Genomic DNA, 16,991 nt, shown 5'->3' with positions numbered 1-16,991 from the left:
CCTGGGAACACGGCGTGCTGTTCTGAGCTTTTCTTCCAGCCCCATAGGAGCATCATGCCAGTCTTTGTGCTGCGTGCTCCTTTCAGCTCTTTTCCTTCTGTTTTCTGAAACTCCGCGCACTCACTTCCACAAGAGTGGTTTCGGGTTTTATCTGATTATGTATTTTAATTGCACTCATAAAACGACGTTAAAAGACTATTAGGTTTGCAGAACCAAGCACTCACAAGTTAGGAAATGCCAGAGTAAAGGTTGTCCGAGAAACCCTTGTGCATATGAATGAGAATAAACTCTTTACATGATCATTCATAATAATCCCTAGCTCTGGTACAGTGCTCTCCATCAGCAGATATCAGTAGATTGCATTTCCAAACCTTTAATGTGTTTATCATCCCACCCCCCAGGGAAGGAAGGAACTAGTGGTATCTCCATTGTACAGATTGGTACTAGGGCGCAGGAAGATTAAGGATCTTGCCCAAGGTCACTCAGAAAGTCTGAGGCAGAGCAGGAAATTGACCCCAGGTCTCCCAAGTCCTAGGCTAGTGCCCTACCTGCTATTTTTTCCCTGCCTCATTCAGTGCACAGGCTGGACGCTGACCAAGCAGGTATTCAGTATTTTGTTTTATCTCATTGGCCAGTGGGTTGTCTCCTCGTGAATCTGTGTGACTTCAGCGCGCTCATGCCCTGCCCCTGCTGAACTGAGAGCGTATGTGTAGCAATGGCACTTGCTTTGTGGTCAAGATGGAGATTGCTTGGTTCTAATTTGTGGTGTTGCTCCCCTTGGCACAGGCTCTACTGCCTGAAGATATACGGCTTGTCATCTCTGTGGCGCCTGTTCCGCGGAAAAAAGTGGAACGTTCTGAGACAGCGGGTGGATTCCTGTTCCTACGACTTGGATCAGGTAGCAGCAGAGCATCTAGGAGGTGCTGTAATACACCCAGGCCTCAAAGTCCTGATCTTGCTTCATTTAATACTGGTGTTCAAGCCACCAGCTGCTCCGTTATAGCCAAACAGAGTACAGCTCAGCACAGTTGACTACATGGATCCTCAAGCAAATTCTTGCCAGGTCTGCTGTACGCACGTCCATCATTCCTCCCCGTGTTCAAGGGAACCTATCCTGGGAAGTGCTGGGCAGCCCTCGCACTGTCAGGGAGCATTGCAGAGGCTCACCACCTCTCGGGAAGGGGAGAGGAGTGCATATGTGGGAGGGAGACAATTTAAATAATTATAGTGGTGCCCAGCAGTGTTGCCATAGTAACAGGCTTCTTAGTGTTTCTATTAAAAGATCCTGTTTTGTTCACATTGGGTTGGAGCTTGGCCCACACGTTTTCACCAGGATGTGGAAAACATTTTTCTGGAATAGTGTTAATCTGCCTTTTAAGCTCTCTAATGCCACAGAAAGTGGGGAAGAGCCAGTCTGCTCTGGCCTGATTTTAAAAGAACCATATAAATGGCCCTGTCACGCTATTTTAGGGTATGTCTACACTACCCCGCTAGTTCGAACTAGCGGGGTAATGTATGCATACCGCACTTGCTAATGAAGCCCGGGATTTGAATTTCCCGGGCTTCATTAGCATAAGCGGGGAGCCGCCATTTTTAAATCCCCGCTGCTTCGAACCCCGTGTAGCGCGGCTACACGGGGCTCGAACTAGGTAGTTCGGACTAGGGTGCCTATTCCGAACTACCGGTACACCTCGTTTCACGAGGAGTACCGGTAGTTCGGAATAGGACCCTAGTCCGAACTACCTAGTTCGAGCCCCGTGTAGCCGCGCTACACGGGGTTCGAAGCAGCGGGGATTTAAAAATGGCGGCTCCCCGCTTATGCTAATGAAGCCCGGGAAATTCAAATCCCGGGCTTCATTAGCAAGTGCGGTATGCATACATTACCCCGCTAGTTCGAACTAGCGGGGTAGTGTAGACATACCCTTATATTGTCACTTGCCTTGAGCTTGAGGATTGCAGGTACAAAGATAAATGCACTGAGAGGGCAGCTGGCTTCAGTGCAGCATCTGACCTGGCCTTGGTAATCTCTGCTGAAGTGCTGTTTGGTAACTTCCAGGGCCAGTGCCTCTCACAGAGTTGCAGCAGATCATCTGAAGCCTTTTACACAACCCTAGAGGAGCAATTTCTCCTCTTTTCCCCCTGACAGTAGAGGAAGACTGTGTTAGAAGGGCTGCATGCGCTAGGGCAGGGTTTCGCTCATTGTACATTGATGATAATGTGTTTGGCACTAAGAGCCTCGTTCTGACATTGAAGCTAGTGGGAGTTTTGTCATTGGCTTCTGTGGGAACAGGCTTTCAAAGCACAGACGTGAGAAGACTTTCTGAGATGCTAATACATGCTGATTTTGCTAAGTAATGGGGGATGGGTAGGAGGGGAACCCAAGCTGCCAATGAGAAGTCGGTCAGGAGAGAGCTCTCGTGTATTTCTGGTTATATGCATAAATCCATGGTGTCAATCTGCCTGTGGGTGCCGTGCACTGTACCATGGCCATGTTGTCTTTCTGAAGAAATGATGGTGCATTATTTTCCTGTCCGCTCCCTGGTGTGGGAAATGGAATGCAGTGGTAAAAAGCCAGGTTGGAGTTGTGTTGGGTTATGGCACCAGATTGTATTTTTTTTTTCAAAAAATAGAAGCATTGAGGAATGTGTAATGGAGGCACAGCTGTTGGGCTCTGGTGTCCTGCTGTACGGCACAGAGTGCCAGGAGAGCAGGGGTGGGCAATATAATGGAGGCAGTTCGCCAGGTTTGCCCCTAACAGACCACCGCGGCTTCATTTATCTGCGCCTCCGCAGGTGTGAGTGCTTTCAACTCCCATTGGCCATTGATTGTCGTTCCCAGCCAATAGGGGCTGCAGGAAGCAACACGGACCAGGACCCGCAGCTCCCATTGGCCAGGAATGGCAGTGTGCAGCCAGCAGGAGCTGCAAGCAGCCATACATGCAGATACACAGGTAAATACGGCAGCAGCTGGAACTGCATCCTGACCACAAGCTGGTATTTGCCCACCCCTGCATAAGAGGGAGCCTTATTTAAAACAAAAAAAAACCCCAAAAAAACCCCAGGGAAGATTGTTTATTGACGGAGGCTCACTGGCAGAATTCAGAGTATTCGAATATTACTCACCAGCAAGGTGGTGTGAGGGGCCTGTGCCATAGACTAACCACTTAATGCTGTCTAAAGTTCTTGTGCCAGTACTCTGCTAACATTGGTTTGTTGTATTTTTTTCTCCAGCTATTTATTGGCACTTTGTTATTTACAATCCTGCTGTTTCTTCTGCCCACGACTGCACTATATTACCTGGTGTTCACCCTGGTAAGATTCAACCCTTAGAGATGGTCACATCTCCTTTACATGTATGAGTGAAGTATAAAAAAGATTCCTTGTTCTCCCCCCCCAGCCCCCATTCACGTACAAATACCATATTCTTATGACTGTCCTAGGAACGGTTTTTGTTCCCAGACCATGTGGACCAAGCCGCTGGAATTCAGAATACGCACTTGTAATTCTCTGAAGGCAATTCCCAGAGAATCAGAGTCATCAGGACCTATTCCACTGTCTTTTCCCTGCAGCCTTGTTCAATCTTCTCCCCTCCCCCCATTTCCTGGAATGGCTGCTCCTCTGGTTTGACCCAGAACTTTTCCATTGGGAAATTAGCCTTTTCCATTCAAATCTCCTTGGAAGGCTTTGGAGAGGGAGTTGAACTCTTGCCAATCTGGCTGGTCCTTTCTGAGGCATGGAGGCACATTTTTCCACTAGTGGCTGGAGCCTTTACATAATTGTAGCCTCCCCTTTGAAGCGGAGAAGGGTAAAAATAGAACAGGACTCAAATGAGTTTGACAGAAAAAATGATTGTAAGACAAGAGGAGGTGCTCAGATGAGCAATGGCAAGGGGCTGTGTGAGGATACAAAGCAGAGAATTCATCTCTCACTGATGTGCTCCTGCTGACATGTTTGGTAAAGGGATTCTTCAGTCACAAGCTATTTCTAGAGACAAGGCAGCTGCTAGACAGCGAAGGATGCCACTGGGCTCCCCACGTCAGCCTTCGATATGCCGGCCTGTTCCCTGAAAGTAGCATGTAGCACACACTTTTGCAACGGGCACCACGGTTACTGTTCTAGACCCAGGGCAGAATTCTCACGGAGCCTGAGTGACACGCTGGGTACTTAGTGCTTTCTGGAAATCCGACCCTTCAGAGATACCACAACTTGGAACCCCCCACACTACTAAGGCCTGGACTCCCTTCTGCTATTGTTAACCCGACTGTTTACCGCCAAGTATCAGAGGGGTAGCCGTGTTAGTCTGAATCTGCAAAAGCGACGAGGAGTCCTGTGGCACCTTATAGACTAACTGAAGTGTAGGAGCATAAGCTTTCGTGGGCAAAGACCCACTTCGTCAGGACTCCTCGTCGCTTTTGCTTACCGCCAACCTGCCTGTTTACACATCTCACTGTTTCTTTTAGCTCCGTCTGCTGGTGGTGGTTGTGCAGGGCCTCATCCATCTGCTTGTGGACCTTATTGACTCCCTGCCTCTTTATTCAGTCATCCTTCGGCTCTGCAGATCCTACAGACTTGCAGGTTGGTTCTGCACCACCACAGCACACATTTGCATTCACTGTAGTATTGTGAATGTCTTGATCTAATGCACAGGTAGCTTATTGCACTGAAAGATGCTCCGCTTGCTAATGCAAAAGCCATACAGGACCATTAACCACTTACCCTAAGAAGCCCGATGAGGAAGTCAGTGGATACTAATGTGAGGCTAATGCTGAGTCATGGGCAGCATGGGCACTGGAATCAAAGTGCCCTTCTGCCATATAGCTTATTTAGAGCAGAATAGGCCAGCTGGGTCAAGTAAACAGGGACTGGTCCAAGCCTCAGATTCTCTGCTCTTCAGATAAATTAACTTCTGCTTTTCCCTTTAATTTTCACCCGTCCCTACGTGGCTGGGAACCGAAGTATAGCTACCTCAAGATACTCTGTTCTTCAGAAAGGTTAGACCCTCAGCTGGTGTAATTGGAATAGTTGCATTGACTCAGATGGAGTGATGCAGATTTACATTAGCTAAGGATCTGCCTGGGGCTTCTAGCTTAATTTCAGAGCCACAAACGCTGCATGTGTTTCCGACAAACCTCTGCCTTTTTTAATTTAACTTCCACCATTTCAAAGTGACTTTCTGCCAGGCCACTGGCAGCCGTTTTCGCAACCTGGCTAAAGGATCCCATTGAAATGGGGTTAGCTGAAAACAGAGATCACTCCGCCAATATAAATCCAGCAGCCTAGACTGCAAGGCCCAAGCTAGTTTAAGAATTCTAAAAGCAAGAGACAGTGTGAAGAGCTTGATCATCGCCAGTCATCAAATGGAAAGGAAGCCCCGGCTGCTAGAGAGGTGCAGGCCCAGCTTTGGGAGTGAAGGTGGGGAATGCTCTGGACTGTGTCCGCGGGGCTCCATCTCCTGACTTGCAGAAGTTCTCAGCCTGGTAGGAGCTGTCATTGTGAGACAGGAAATGTGGCTGGAGAAAGTCGTCCAGTAAACAGCAAGTGATTAATTAGAAGGAAATTGATATTGATAAATAATCAATAAAAACTCCTCTATGCTATCGTCTGGCCTTTGAGATGAAGGAAAATGGAAGTGCATTAGGACCCCTCTCCGGGAGGGCCATAAAGGGAGGTCATCCTTTACGCTTTCTGTGGTCTGTGAGCTTGCTCCCCATCCCCCCAACTTGGTACAGGGAATGTCTATGGAGAATATATCATAGTTTGGACCTTCTGTCTTCCCGGTTTGACTTTCAGGTACTGGGGGATTTAATGAGTCCTGGAGGGAATATAGAAGTGAAAGACTAGAGTGGCAGCTGCAGCTCAATAGCATGCTGAAAATGTATGAATGCCTTCATTGTGATCAATAGTCATTGATTGTTCTGAATTTACTCAAATGCCTTTGTGTCCTCTGCTATCGCAGGCCTACCCCCACTTAACTGGAAAGCAGCTGGGAGACCAATACATGTAGTGGTGGTGGAGAGGGCAGATAAAGGAAAGTTATTTATTAGTTCCCATAATAGACGAACTAGAAGACACCAATTGGAATTAATGGGGAGCAGGTTTAAAACTAATAAAAGAAAGTTCTTCTTCACACAGCGTGTAGTCAACCTGTGGAACTCCTTGCCAGAGGAGGTGGTGAAGGCTAGGACTATAACAGAGTTTAAAGAGAAGCTAGATAATTTCATGGAGATTAGGTCCGTAAAAGGCTATTAGCCAGGGGATAGAATTGGTGTCCCTGGCCTCTGTTTGTCAGAGGCTGGAGAGGGATGGCAGGAGACAAATCGCTTGATCATTGTCTTCGGTCCACCCTCTCTGGGGCACCTGGTGCTGGCCACTGTCGGCAGACAGGCTACTGGGCTAGATGGACCTTTGGTCTGACCCAGTATGGCCGTTCTTATGTTCTTATGTAGAGTAGCCACATGAACAGTGACTAAAGGGGAGATTTCTGCCCCTCGCTTACCTGGGGTAGGTGTTCCCTCTTTCTAAAGGGCTGCTGGGCTATTCTCGATCCCTGTAGTCCCCTTGCTGTGAGCAGTCCTAGCTGGATGACTGTTAGGCAGTCCTGTCCAACTAATTGAGCCAAGTAGAGAATGGAGCCTGGTCTCCATCATGTTTTGTTTGTTTTTCAGCGGGTGTGAAGTTCAGAGTTCTTGAACAGAAGGCTGGAAAACCCCTTCGACTCTTAATGCAGGTAAATCATGTGCTGCCTGGTGCTCACTCTTCTGTCCTCTGCCACCAGGGCTACCCTAGATTCTGACTGCTTCAAAAAGGGCTCTGCTAGTTCTTCCAGGGTGGAAATGTAGGGAAAAGCCCTTTGAAAGTTTCAGTGGAGTTCTGAGATACTGCGGTGGGGGAAAGTACTTCACCTCCTGCTGCAGTCTGGCCCTCCTGGCTCATGTGCCTTGCCTTGTAACTGGCTTGTAATGAAGCACTATACATAAGCAGCAGCATACTCTGTTACAAAATGAAACTTGACTAGTTGCAAGGATGGCACATCACTTGTGTTCATAGCCTTCTCTCTCTGCCCTTCTGACTGCAGCTGTGCCTTGAGAGAGGCAATAAAGGCTGCCCATTTCCAACCAGAGTGGCAACCAGTTAAGGGGAACCAAACCCCAGCTCTAGTAAAGGGGCCTTCTCTTCCAGACAAGCTGATAAGCATGAGCTACCCAACACCCCAGTCAGCTTGGTTCACTGTAGACAGGGAAAGGAGATGGGAAGTGTTCTTCGTTTTGTTTTGGGATCGCCCTGTGGCGAGGAGTCTCCTCCTCGCTGGTTTTCAAATCTTTCTCCACCCTCGAAGGAGGAGGTGTCCAAGAGAGGCTTTTCTGAACATGGGCTGAGGTGGCCACAGATCATTTCTCATTGAATGCAGGAGCAATTTGGGGGCTTCCATTCCCTGATTCTGGGGGAACCCATCACATTAGGCAGGTGACTTGCTGTTTGCAGGGCTAGTCCATTCCTGCAGTATAACCTGCTGGTTAGTAGAATAGCAGGAAGCAAGACTTGGGACACCGATGGGCCAGTTTCTTTGCTGCAGCTAAGACCTACTCAGTGCAGTAGAAGGGGGCCATCGAGAAATCAGCTACAGCTCATCTATACTTTCATCTGGTTTCACTCCCGCTCTGCCATCTCCGCATAGCTTAGAGCAACCTGGAGCTGCTCTGATCTTCACCAGCTGGCAACAGGTCTGCAAGTACCATCCACCAGCGGGGCAGAGCATCCTTCCTGTTCCCTCTGGGGGCAGAGCATCCTTCCTGTTCCCTCTGCTGGGGTCGGGGATGGCATAAGAGCCAGCTGTTCTGACCCCACTCACAGGGCTCTCCCTAGCAGTTTCTACTCTTCGTGCCACTGGAGAGGTGCCAAGACAGTATGGCGGGCCCAAGGGTCGTGGCATGGTGGTGGCTGCTCCATGAGTTAGCTGGTGAGCAGAGTTAGAGCTTGATTGATGGGCGCATCACAGGAATCTTCCAAGAGGCTGGCACTAAACGTATCGAGAGAGGCTCAGAAAGGCCTAGATAGACATCCCATGCGTGTCCTGGTCCCTCCAAGGTCGACAGACAGTAAAGGGGCCATTCTGCTGTGTGGGGATGAGGGGGAAAGAGTCGTAATGCCAGACAGGCCAGTGGGAGAAGTCTGGTGGGCCTTCCCAGGCTTGGCACCATGGAAATGTGGAAAGCCTGTTGTGACACACATTGAAATTCACACTGTGACACGCTGAGCCTCAGCATAGCAACTCGGCTAGGTCTGACCCCCAGTTCCAGGCGAGGCTTGTCTCGTGGCATCTGCCCACTCTCCCCGTGTGCCTCATTACCCTGCGGAGCAATGCTTCCCCACACTGCGCCCGAGGGGAGGAAGTCTGTGGGTGGATAATTGCACACACATACAGAATGTGAGACCTGGATGACTCTCCCTGTCTCTGGGCACGAAGCTGATCTAGGTGGCAGCATACCAGTGTCACAATGGAATAAAAATGAATCTTGAGATGGTTTTAAATTGGGCTGTCTCGGTGGCTGGTTGACGCAGGTGCATACTTCTCTTGGGATTCAGCGAACGATTGTTTTGTTTATTTTAAAAACAGGTTCAGTGCCCTCAGAATGTAGACTCCAAATACAGGTCTCGTGGTGGGAACAGAAGGATATGTTCATTCCATTGCTGTTTAAGTCACTCCAAAAAGCACTTTGCAGCTTAGTGTTTACTTTGGGTTTAAAAATAATGTCCTTTGTAAACCTCTCAAAAAAACTCCTGGCTGTTAGCTATTGGCTTACCTGACTTCCATGCAGCCAAGTTTTATAAAAGGGGATCTAGAGGAGCTGACATGATTACAACTTGACTCATTCACTCAGAAATGAATGAGTCCTTCTACAGAGCCTCTGTTTGGAAAGGGTTAAGCGAAAGAAGAAGGAAAAAGGGAGCAATTCCATTATGAAACAAGGGAGGTGAATTTTATCCATTTATGTAGCCTTGAACTACACAGATTGCATAAAAGGAACTCCCAATAGCAACTTCCCTGACCATACGCTTGTGTTTCTTAAATTAAAAACATGACAGTGAGACACTATTATGGTTTGCTGGGTTGAAAGCCATTTCTTATCTCTCAGTAGGTGACATTTACCCCTCTCCTACCAAATCTCCACACACGTGTGCACATGCCAACTGACTGGGCATAGGAATATTGTGTCCAAATAGTCAGTGGCTACCAAGCGAATGTACAATATGGACTGCTTCCCTGGCAACAATCCCTTGTCCCCTCAAAATGAACCTGTTTCCAGCTAAGATTTAACAGTGGGGGTGGGGCTGGGTGAATTGCTGCTTTTTCTTTTGGCAGATTCCTTGTGGCCCTCATCTTGTCCAGATTGAATCTCTTCAGAATTACTTGTCAGTGATTAATTGTTGGTCTGGAGATTGAGGGTATTTGAAATTTGAGCTCATTAGTTATTGTGGCTTGGACACACAAATCTCACAGTACGATTCAGTGCCCTGACTGCATGAGCACAACTATTATTTAGGCTTCCGCTTCTACAAATGCTCGTCTTGACCAATTCAAACCGAGCTTCCTGTGACTGTGCTCAGGGCTGACTTAGAATTCTTTTCCCAGGATGACTGTCTGCCGGTGGACTCGTTCACTGGGCTGTTCGTACCAAGCCACTACAAAAGGGATGTGAACCCAGCCAAAGAGAAGTCATTGTACAATGTTACTGACTAGTCGTGTGAAGTGTCCCATGGCCTGCATCCCGTTCTAATTGGCCTGCGTGCTGCAAAGGGCGGAATAAGTGCTGAGCTTAGCATAGGCATACAGGCGTTGCTGGATTGGTGCCCCAGCGCTCGGCCCCTCGCAGGATTGAGCCAATAATTCATCAGTCTTATTGGTGTTGTACACAGCGTTCCATCGAGTGCCATCCCAGTGGGCGTGGACACAGCACAGTTCCATTTTCTCAGGGTGGTGAAACCGTAGGGCGCGCTAGAGCCAGGCTTGTGCCTCTTTTCCTGTCTGTAACAGGAGGGTAACACTCCCTCCTCCAGGGGAGACTGGGAGGTTAAATTGATGGGCGTGTGTACAGCACGGTGAGCGCCTCCGGGGGCAAGGTGCTGTAGAAAACCACAGAATTATGAAATAGCCAGCAAACTCTGTTCGCCCTTTAGTGTGCAGCAGTGTGGCTGGGAGATTCGAATAAGGCACTAACCGGATGGCCAGTGTTCCCTGTAAGCTGGGGCCAGGTGAATGCTCGGGAGGGATCCAGATGCCGCCCAGCTAATTAGCAGAGCGCCCACGGCTAGGTTTTGTGTTCCTGTTGGTGGTGCACATTGACACCTGCCTCAGTTCCCATAGCAGTTGTTCCATACACAGATGGAAAAGAGTAACGGGAACATGGGTTCTGGTGCAAAGGCAGAAAGAATTCCCCCCCGACCTCCCCCCAGGTCACACCACGACCTGTTTTCATTGTCCCTCTTCTTTCTCTACTTCCAGATCAACCCTCTGTCCTATGGCAGTGTGGTGCAGACCTACAGGCTCCCCAGCTGTGCGTGTTACCCCAAAGATTCCTGGAGCGCTCTGTGCAAGAAGCTGTTTGTTGGAGAGCTCATCTACCCTTGGAAGCATAAAGGGGAGAAGCAGGATTAAAGGGAAGCAAGCGAGCCAGGCCTGAAAGAATGAACCAGAGAACACCATTGAACACCACCCACTGGACCCTCAGCTGCTAGGTGGGGCAACGCCATTACCTCCTCTGTTGAGACTGTGGTAACATGGGGGGGGGGGAGTGCATTTTAAAGAGGAGGGCTTCATACAGTCTCCTTTAGCTTTCCCCTTCCTACATGGCCCCACCCAGCTGGCTGGGTTTCCAGGCTGTTGGCTGCTAATGAAGTGTTATTTTGCCCTGTTCCTGCCTGGCAGCACTAGAGGCCAGAAGTTTAACCCCTTGGTGCCTCTCCACAGCAACATGCCATGTAAACCAGGAAGTAGCTCCCCTTCGGCCTGATGAGCCGTTACTCTTTCCTGGGCCCTACAACAGCTGCCTGGGTCCAGAGGGTGATTGGAGCCAACAGGCTGAGGCAGATTATTACATCCAGGTGTTCTGGACCTGTCATAGTCATGTGTTCAAGCCAGTTCATCAGATGGACAGTCAGCGTGGAAATGGAACTGGTATGTCGCGCATTGATTTGCCCCATTGGTTTTTCTTTGGTGGTGGAATTGGTTTTATCCCACTGCAGCGCCAAGGGGTGAGCATAGAAAAAACATAGCATGGAGGCCAGAACACAGATGGCTCTGGGACCATGCCTAACCCACCATTTGCAGCAGGAACAGACAGAGGTAGGGTTTCACCACAAAAAAATCATCTTTGGTCTGAATGTTCCTGACTGACTAGTGACACTGGATGTGTCTGTCTCTCTGTGTCCAATCTGAAGTCCTTTAAAGGGGCCTCATTTTTGTACAGTCCAGACCCTTTAACAGATCACAGATTTGGTCTCTAAAGCTAACACTAGTCGCTTGGGAAAATTTTGACCTCATTTCTTAAGAATAATTTTCTTGCCTAAGGTATTAACTGCCAGATCACAGTGCAGACGATGGTCTCTTTCGCTGTCCAGTTTTAAGTACAGATACATTATGATGTCTGTTCCCCTTTCAGAGTGTTCTTCCTATTAACTCTAATGGAAAATACATTTATGTGCTGGCTCGGGAGTAGCTTCTTTGGCATGTACCTACCTCATACATTTCTGTAGTTTAAAATACCCATCTGTACATAGTCTCTGTAAGTACACTGTATCCAGATTTATAACCGTTACTGTATTAAAACAAAAGGAAGTTTTTCTTCACACAGTGCACAGTCAACCCATGGAACTCCTTGCCACAGGATGTTGTGCAGACTAGGACTTTAACAGGGTTCAAAAAAGAGCTAGATACATTCATGAAGGTTAGGTCCAGCAATGCGCACGCCGCCGGTGAACGGGGCGACGGGCTGAAATCCACTTGCGAGTAGATACACTGTTTTGTCGAGCCCTGGCTATTAGCCAGGATGGGGAGGAATGGTGTCCTTAGCCTCTGTTAAAGGCTGGGAATGGGTGATGAGACCGGGATTGCTGGATTATTCCCTGTTCTGTTCAGTCCCTCTGGGGCACCCGGCATTGGCCGCTGTGGGCGACAGGACCCTGGGCTGGACCCAGTCTGGCCGTTCTTATGTATCTTAAACAAGACACGTAGTGCCGGAGCACTGCTGCCATGTTGTAATGGCTGCATTACACTGGTGGTGAAGCTATTTCTATGGACTCAATCCTGCCCCTTCTCCTTTGTGATAGAAAGTTCAGCATGCAGCGGAACCAGCATGGGAAAGCAGGCTAGGATTTCAGGTGTCTACACTGCGCGGCTGCATACAGGGAGTGGGATCAGGGATACAGTGTGGACCCTCCACACGGCTGCACTCGCTGTTGTCCCTGCAGGAGTCCAGCAGGAAGACAGGCTCTCGTAGCTCCTGCTATTGCAGTACTTGTCACACAACATACCTACTGGCGTGCTAGAACCAGGGCAGTTGTGGGGGAGGACCTTTTGCCCCATTGTGGGGCTAAGCCTGGTTACGTGGGCTGTAGGCAGGAGGAAGGAGGATTTGTCCCCATGTTTGTAGGCACCCCAGTCCCCTGCCTCCAGACCCCACCCCCACCTCAGCCCAATCCTGCACCCCCCTCCTGCTCTGATAAACTGGTTTGGATCTGCTTGTCTTAACCTCGGCATGAGTCCTACCAGTGATGCCTAGTGGACTCTAATAGCTTCTCACCCATGATTACAGGCTGATGCACACATTTTACCAGGACAGTATTCATCCGATTCCCAGTTTTCAACTGAGCGCTCACCCATGTAAATGAGCTGAGCGTGTGGGGTGTCCCAGTAGGGGGCTCCAGACACCGCGGAGCCATGTGCCGGTTTGTCACGCCCAATGTGCCAGGCAGCATGGAGGTCAGTGGGGCAGCTGGTTTGGAAGAATGCAGAGTACATGGTGCCCAAACTGTTCTCTGCAGCATAGGTCTCCTTACGGCCAGATTGTGACCCCTTCTGTTGGGGAACGCTCACAGGCAGTGGGACTGTGCTTGTCACCAAGGGGGTTAACAGCCTGGCCCTTGGTGACTAAATAGCCCCTCAGACTTCCCAGCTCGCTCTGAGCTTGAGGGCCAGACTCCGATGCCCTTACCTTGAGAAGCCCCCTAACGCTTCTTGTCTTTAACCCCATTGAAACGCCCGTACTACGCCACTGGCTTCATCTCCAAGCAGGACCTGCCAGACGGAATCGGTTGTTCCAGGTTCTGCAGCCCGTCTCTGCAGCGGGCAGTGCTGCTCCAGGGAGGTGCGGAGAGCGCTCTAGTGGGCAGTTCCAGGCTGAGGAAGTCTTTCCCCCCCCTTCTACACACCCGAACAGCCCTAATGGGTGTGAGGGCAGAAGCTGAGCACAGGAGCGTGGTCCAGCCTAGGGAAGTGAGTGTTTAACTGGTGGGCTGGAGCAGCCTCCTGCCTGCCGGGGCCCATCACATTTTACATCCCTAGTCCAGGCACTGGAACTTCTGCTAGCAATTCTGTGATGCCCAAAGAATCCAGTGTGCTCCCCCCGAGCTGCCAGCACCGCACAGGTAAGACTCCGAATATGTACCATCTCTGAAGAAGGTTGAAAAAATGACACCATCGTAACTCAGAATGAAGTCACTTCACAGTAGAACCTCACTTTACACTGCCTCTATCGGCAGCCCTGTCAGGATGGCTTTGCCTCTTCAGCGCCTGCCACCTTTCCAAGCCTTCTTCCCCATCTTGGACTTCCCTGGTTACTGCTGATTCTTGTCTGAGATCTGGAAAACCGTCTGGCCTCTGGTGTCTGCTCAGGCTCACTTGTGTAGTGCGGTTAACAGATTGTGCCTCTCACCCCGCCACAAGTTGTGACCCCTCTTGGCAAGTGCCAAACTTGCTAGATGCGCCAGCATTAAATTAGCTCTATAAAGACGCTGACAGTGATTTGTAAAGTGGTAGCCAGAGCCTGCCAGCGCACCGATCCTTCCCAGATCCTGCTTAGAGCCAGACAGCTTGGAAATGGAACCACGTCTGGTCGTCCCTGCCTGGGCTCTCCTCCCTGGGACTCAGTAGCTGCTGAACCCTTCGTGCTCTCTGCCGTTGGTGCTCAAGTGGAAGAGGATACTTGGGTGGGACGTGAGCCTGTAGTGTATTGTCTCTGCCTCCTTTCGGTTGCCGCGTGAGAGCCAATCGTCAAACCTTGATCTGAGTATGAAGAGAGACACTACAACAAAGCAGCATTTGTCTGGCTCAGGGTTTCTCAGCCCTGCTACAGCCACCCTGGATAGAAACATTCTTCTGTGCTGGGAGCCGCATCCTCAGGAACAGGCCGTGTCCCAGCACTAATATTTCTTTGCGGGAGAGAAAGAGCCGCTTGTCCTGCGGGGCTGACTTCAGCCCCGAGAGAGTGCTGTTGTTGGAAGGAAGTGGCTCTGGCACTAGCTTGTGGGTTGGGGGTTCCCCATGTGCAGTCCTGCAGTTGGACTCGAGCCTTGTACCCAGCCGAGCTCCATAAACAGAGTGTTCACTGCACGCCAGGCCATCTCCAGACAGCAATCCAGTCTAGAGAACAGGAGACAGACGGGTGTTGAGACGCTGTTTAACCTCCGCTCTACAGCCACTCCGCACGCAGGCCTCTTGCTCAAGTCAACATTCATCCAGCTCACAGGATGGCCCTCGGGTTAACTGCTGTAGATCTGTACGAGATAGGAATGGACACTGTGCAAGAGACTTTTCAAAGCCCATAGGAATAACCTGCAAGTCTCACATCACGCTCCGACCTGGGGCTGGTGTGGGTGCCTCTGGGAGAGAGCTGCCATTAGTGACACATCTCAGCAGGGTGAAAACACCTGAGGAGCCAGGTCATTGGATGTTTCCTGATGAGAATTGGCTGCCTGAGCTGCCTGCCAGCTCCCATGTGGATTTGAAAGCCAGAAGGAGCTGTTGTCTGTCCAGACGACACCACAGTCCAGCCCGTGGCAGCCAGAGGAGGTTGCATGGCTCATAAATTGGTGCCAGGGCTGAGTCCCACTGGAATGCCTGACCAAGGAGGAAGTTGCCTGCGTGGTCAGCTAGCGCGTGTCTACACAGCCAGGCTAGAGCCAAAATAAGCTACACAACCTGAGCTCCGTCAATTGCATAGCTCAAGTTGAGAGAGCTTCATTCGGCTTTTGGCGCTGTCCACGCAGCAGGAAGTCTGAGGAAGAGCACTCTTCTTCCGACTTCCCTAACTCCCTGTACAATGAGGGTTACAGGCGTCGGAGTAAGCAGTCCTCCAGCTCGACATTATTTTGATGTTGTCGAAAGACCTGCTTGTGTGTAGACACAGACTGTGTTTCGGAATAACAGCGCTGCTGTACCCTTGGAGGAATCTGCAGTGTTGTAACTAAATCAGTGTAGTGACAAGGTGTAGCTCCTTGCCGTCAATGTGCAGCACCAGCGGAAAGTGGGGTTCGATGGGGTATACCAACCGCCCTTGGGCTGGAAAGGGTTAACAACCTGCCTGGAGTACACCAGCCCTGCCCGCTACCCCTTTAGTGGGTGTCAGGCCTGTAGGAAGGGATTGGAAAGGGGAGAGCTCCAAAGATGAACCTCTGCCGTGATCAGTAGAATGATGATGTAGTCCAGATAACACGCCACCCCGCTGAGTCCTGAACATGCCTGTCCAGTGAGCAGCAGACCAAGCTGACGGGTGTGTGTGTGTTGCGGGGGCCTGGGTGTGTCTGCTGTGGTTGGGAAGGTACTCAAAGAAACACGTCATGTTATGAAAATGCCTGCAGGTGTCTCAGTGGCTGGTGTAGTTAAACTCCAGTGTTTAAATCGTTCTTAACAGGAAGATACCAAAAAGGGCTGCACAGACGTTTGGCGCTTCTTCTGAAATGCGTGCTAGAGAGGGAGCTCTTTTAAGAGCCTCAGGCAGTTTAGCATTGAATGGACATCGGCTGCCAAGCATGAACAAAGTGTGCGCATACAAACAAGACTGGTGTTTATTTTAAAACGCCACTGTTATGCCGTGCAAAGCCGAGACTTCCTTTCCATTGCGACCAGTTTAAAATGCAGCAGACAGTTCAGTGAGCAAGGCCTGGCCTAATGAATGGAATTGATTAATGCTACTTGTCATAAAGTTTGCCTGGCACGGGGGCGGGGATCTGAGCCTGCCTGGCTGTACTGCCAGGGTGGAGTCACGTCTTGACGGGGCTTGGAGAGGGTCTGCAATAGAACTGCATTGGACCAGTGTCCTCTGATTTTCTAAGCCTGATGTTTTGTGTTTGCACTGTAGATGCTGGTAATGGAATCGTTGTACTCCTGGCAGTCGTTTTCTCAATTAGTCATTTCAATCACAACTTACAACCTATTTGGATTACACTAGAATAAAGCTGTTTTTAGAACAATCCTCCAGTCCGGATGGTGACGCTGTGCCGGGCATGGGAAGGGCACCAGCCACTAGAGTGTACATCTTCATCTGTGCAGAGGCAGACAGCCGTGAGGTGAGGCTTGCTGAGCGTGGATCGGGACTCGGGTCGCCTTGGGAGCGGACAGCGGTCTTGGTGCAGAGCATCAGGAAGTAGCTCACTCGGCTTCTGCCGTCCGGGGTGCAGCTGGTGATCTGGCTGCTCCGGGTGTTCCCTAAGGATCCTCCTCTGAGACCCTTTCGTTGGCTAGGCCCTGTCGATCTGTGACCTGGGCACCGCTTCTCCCTGAGGATTTGTGGTGCATAAAGGTGACATGCTCCCTAAGCCCTGTACCTGCTGTCACTGAAATCAATGGCAAAAGCCCCACCATGAGACCTTCCATGAGTGCAGGATCAGACTCTAAAGGGCTTTGATCCCGTCAACGGGCACTCTGGGTCCTCCTGGTAACCAGGATTCCTTCTAAGCGGCGTGGCGGCGCAGCTCATGGGCTCAGAGCTGCCGTGCATG

General features: G+C 50.2%; 1 protein-coding gene across 5 annotated transcripts in view; it reads left to right on the top strand.

The window, feature by feature from the left end:
* The window catches only part of PIGQ (phosphatidylinositol glycan anchor biosynthesis class Q), a 40,627-nt gene extending 28,777 nt beyond the window's left edge, over positions 1-11,850 (top strand). For 4 of the 5 annotated variants that reach the window (XM_075899045.1, XM_075899043.1, XM_075899041.1 and 1 more), the window contains exons 7-11: positions 787-898; positions 3,231-3,311; positions 4,460-4,574; positions 6,665-6,726; positions 10,501-11,850. In XM_075899045.1, coding sequence (XP_075755160.1) covers positions 787-898; positions 3,231-3,311; positions 4,460-4,574; positions 6,665-6,726; positions 10,501-10,653 — 523 coding nt within the window. In that variant the 3' untranslated portion in view covers positions 10,654-11,850. The remainder of the gene's footprint in view (positions 1-786; positions 899-3,230; positions 3,312-4,459; positions 4,575-6,664; positions 6,727-10,500) is intronic. The other variant, XM_075899042.1, reaches the window with a different exon arrangement.
* The last annotated feature ends 5,141 nt before the right edge of the window (positions 11,851-16,991 follow it).

Source organism: Pelodiscus sinensis, chromosome 16 (genome assembly GCF_049634645.1).
Source record: "Pelodiscus sinensis isolate JC-2024 chromosome 16, ASM4963464v1, whole genome shotgun sequence".
Taxonomy (NCBI): Eukaryota; Metazoa; Chordata; order Testudines; family Trionychidae; genus Pelodiscus; species Pelodiscus sinensis.
This window is presented reverse-complemented; position numbering and strand designations above follow the sequence as displayed.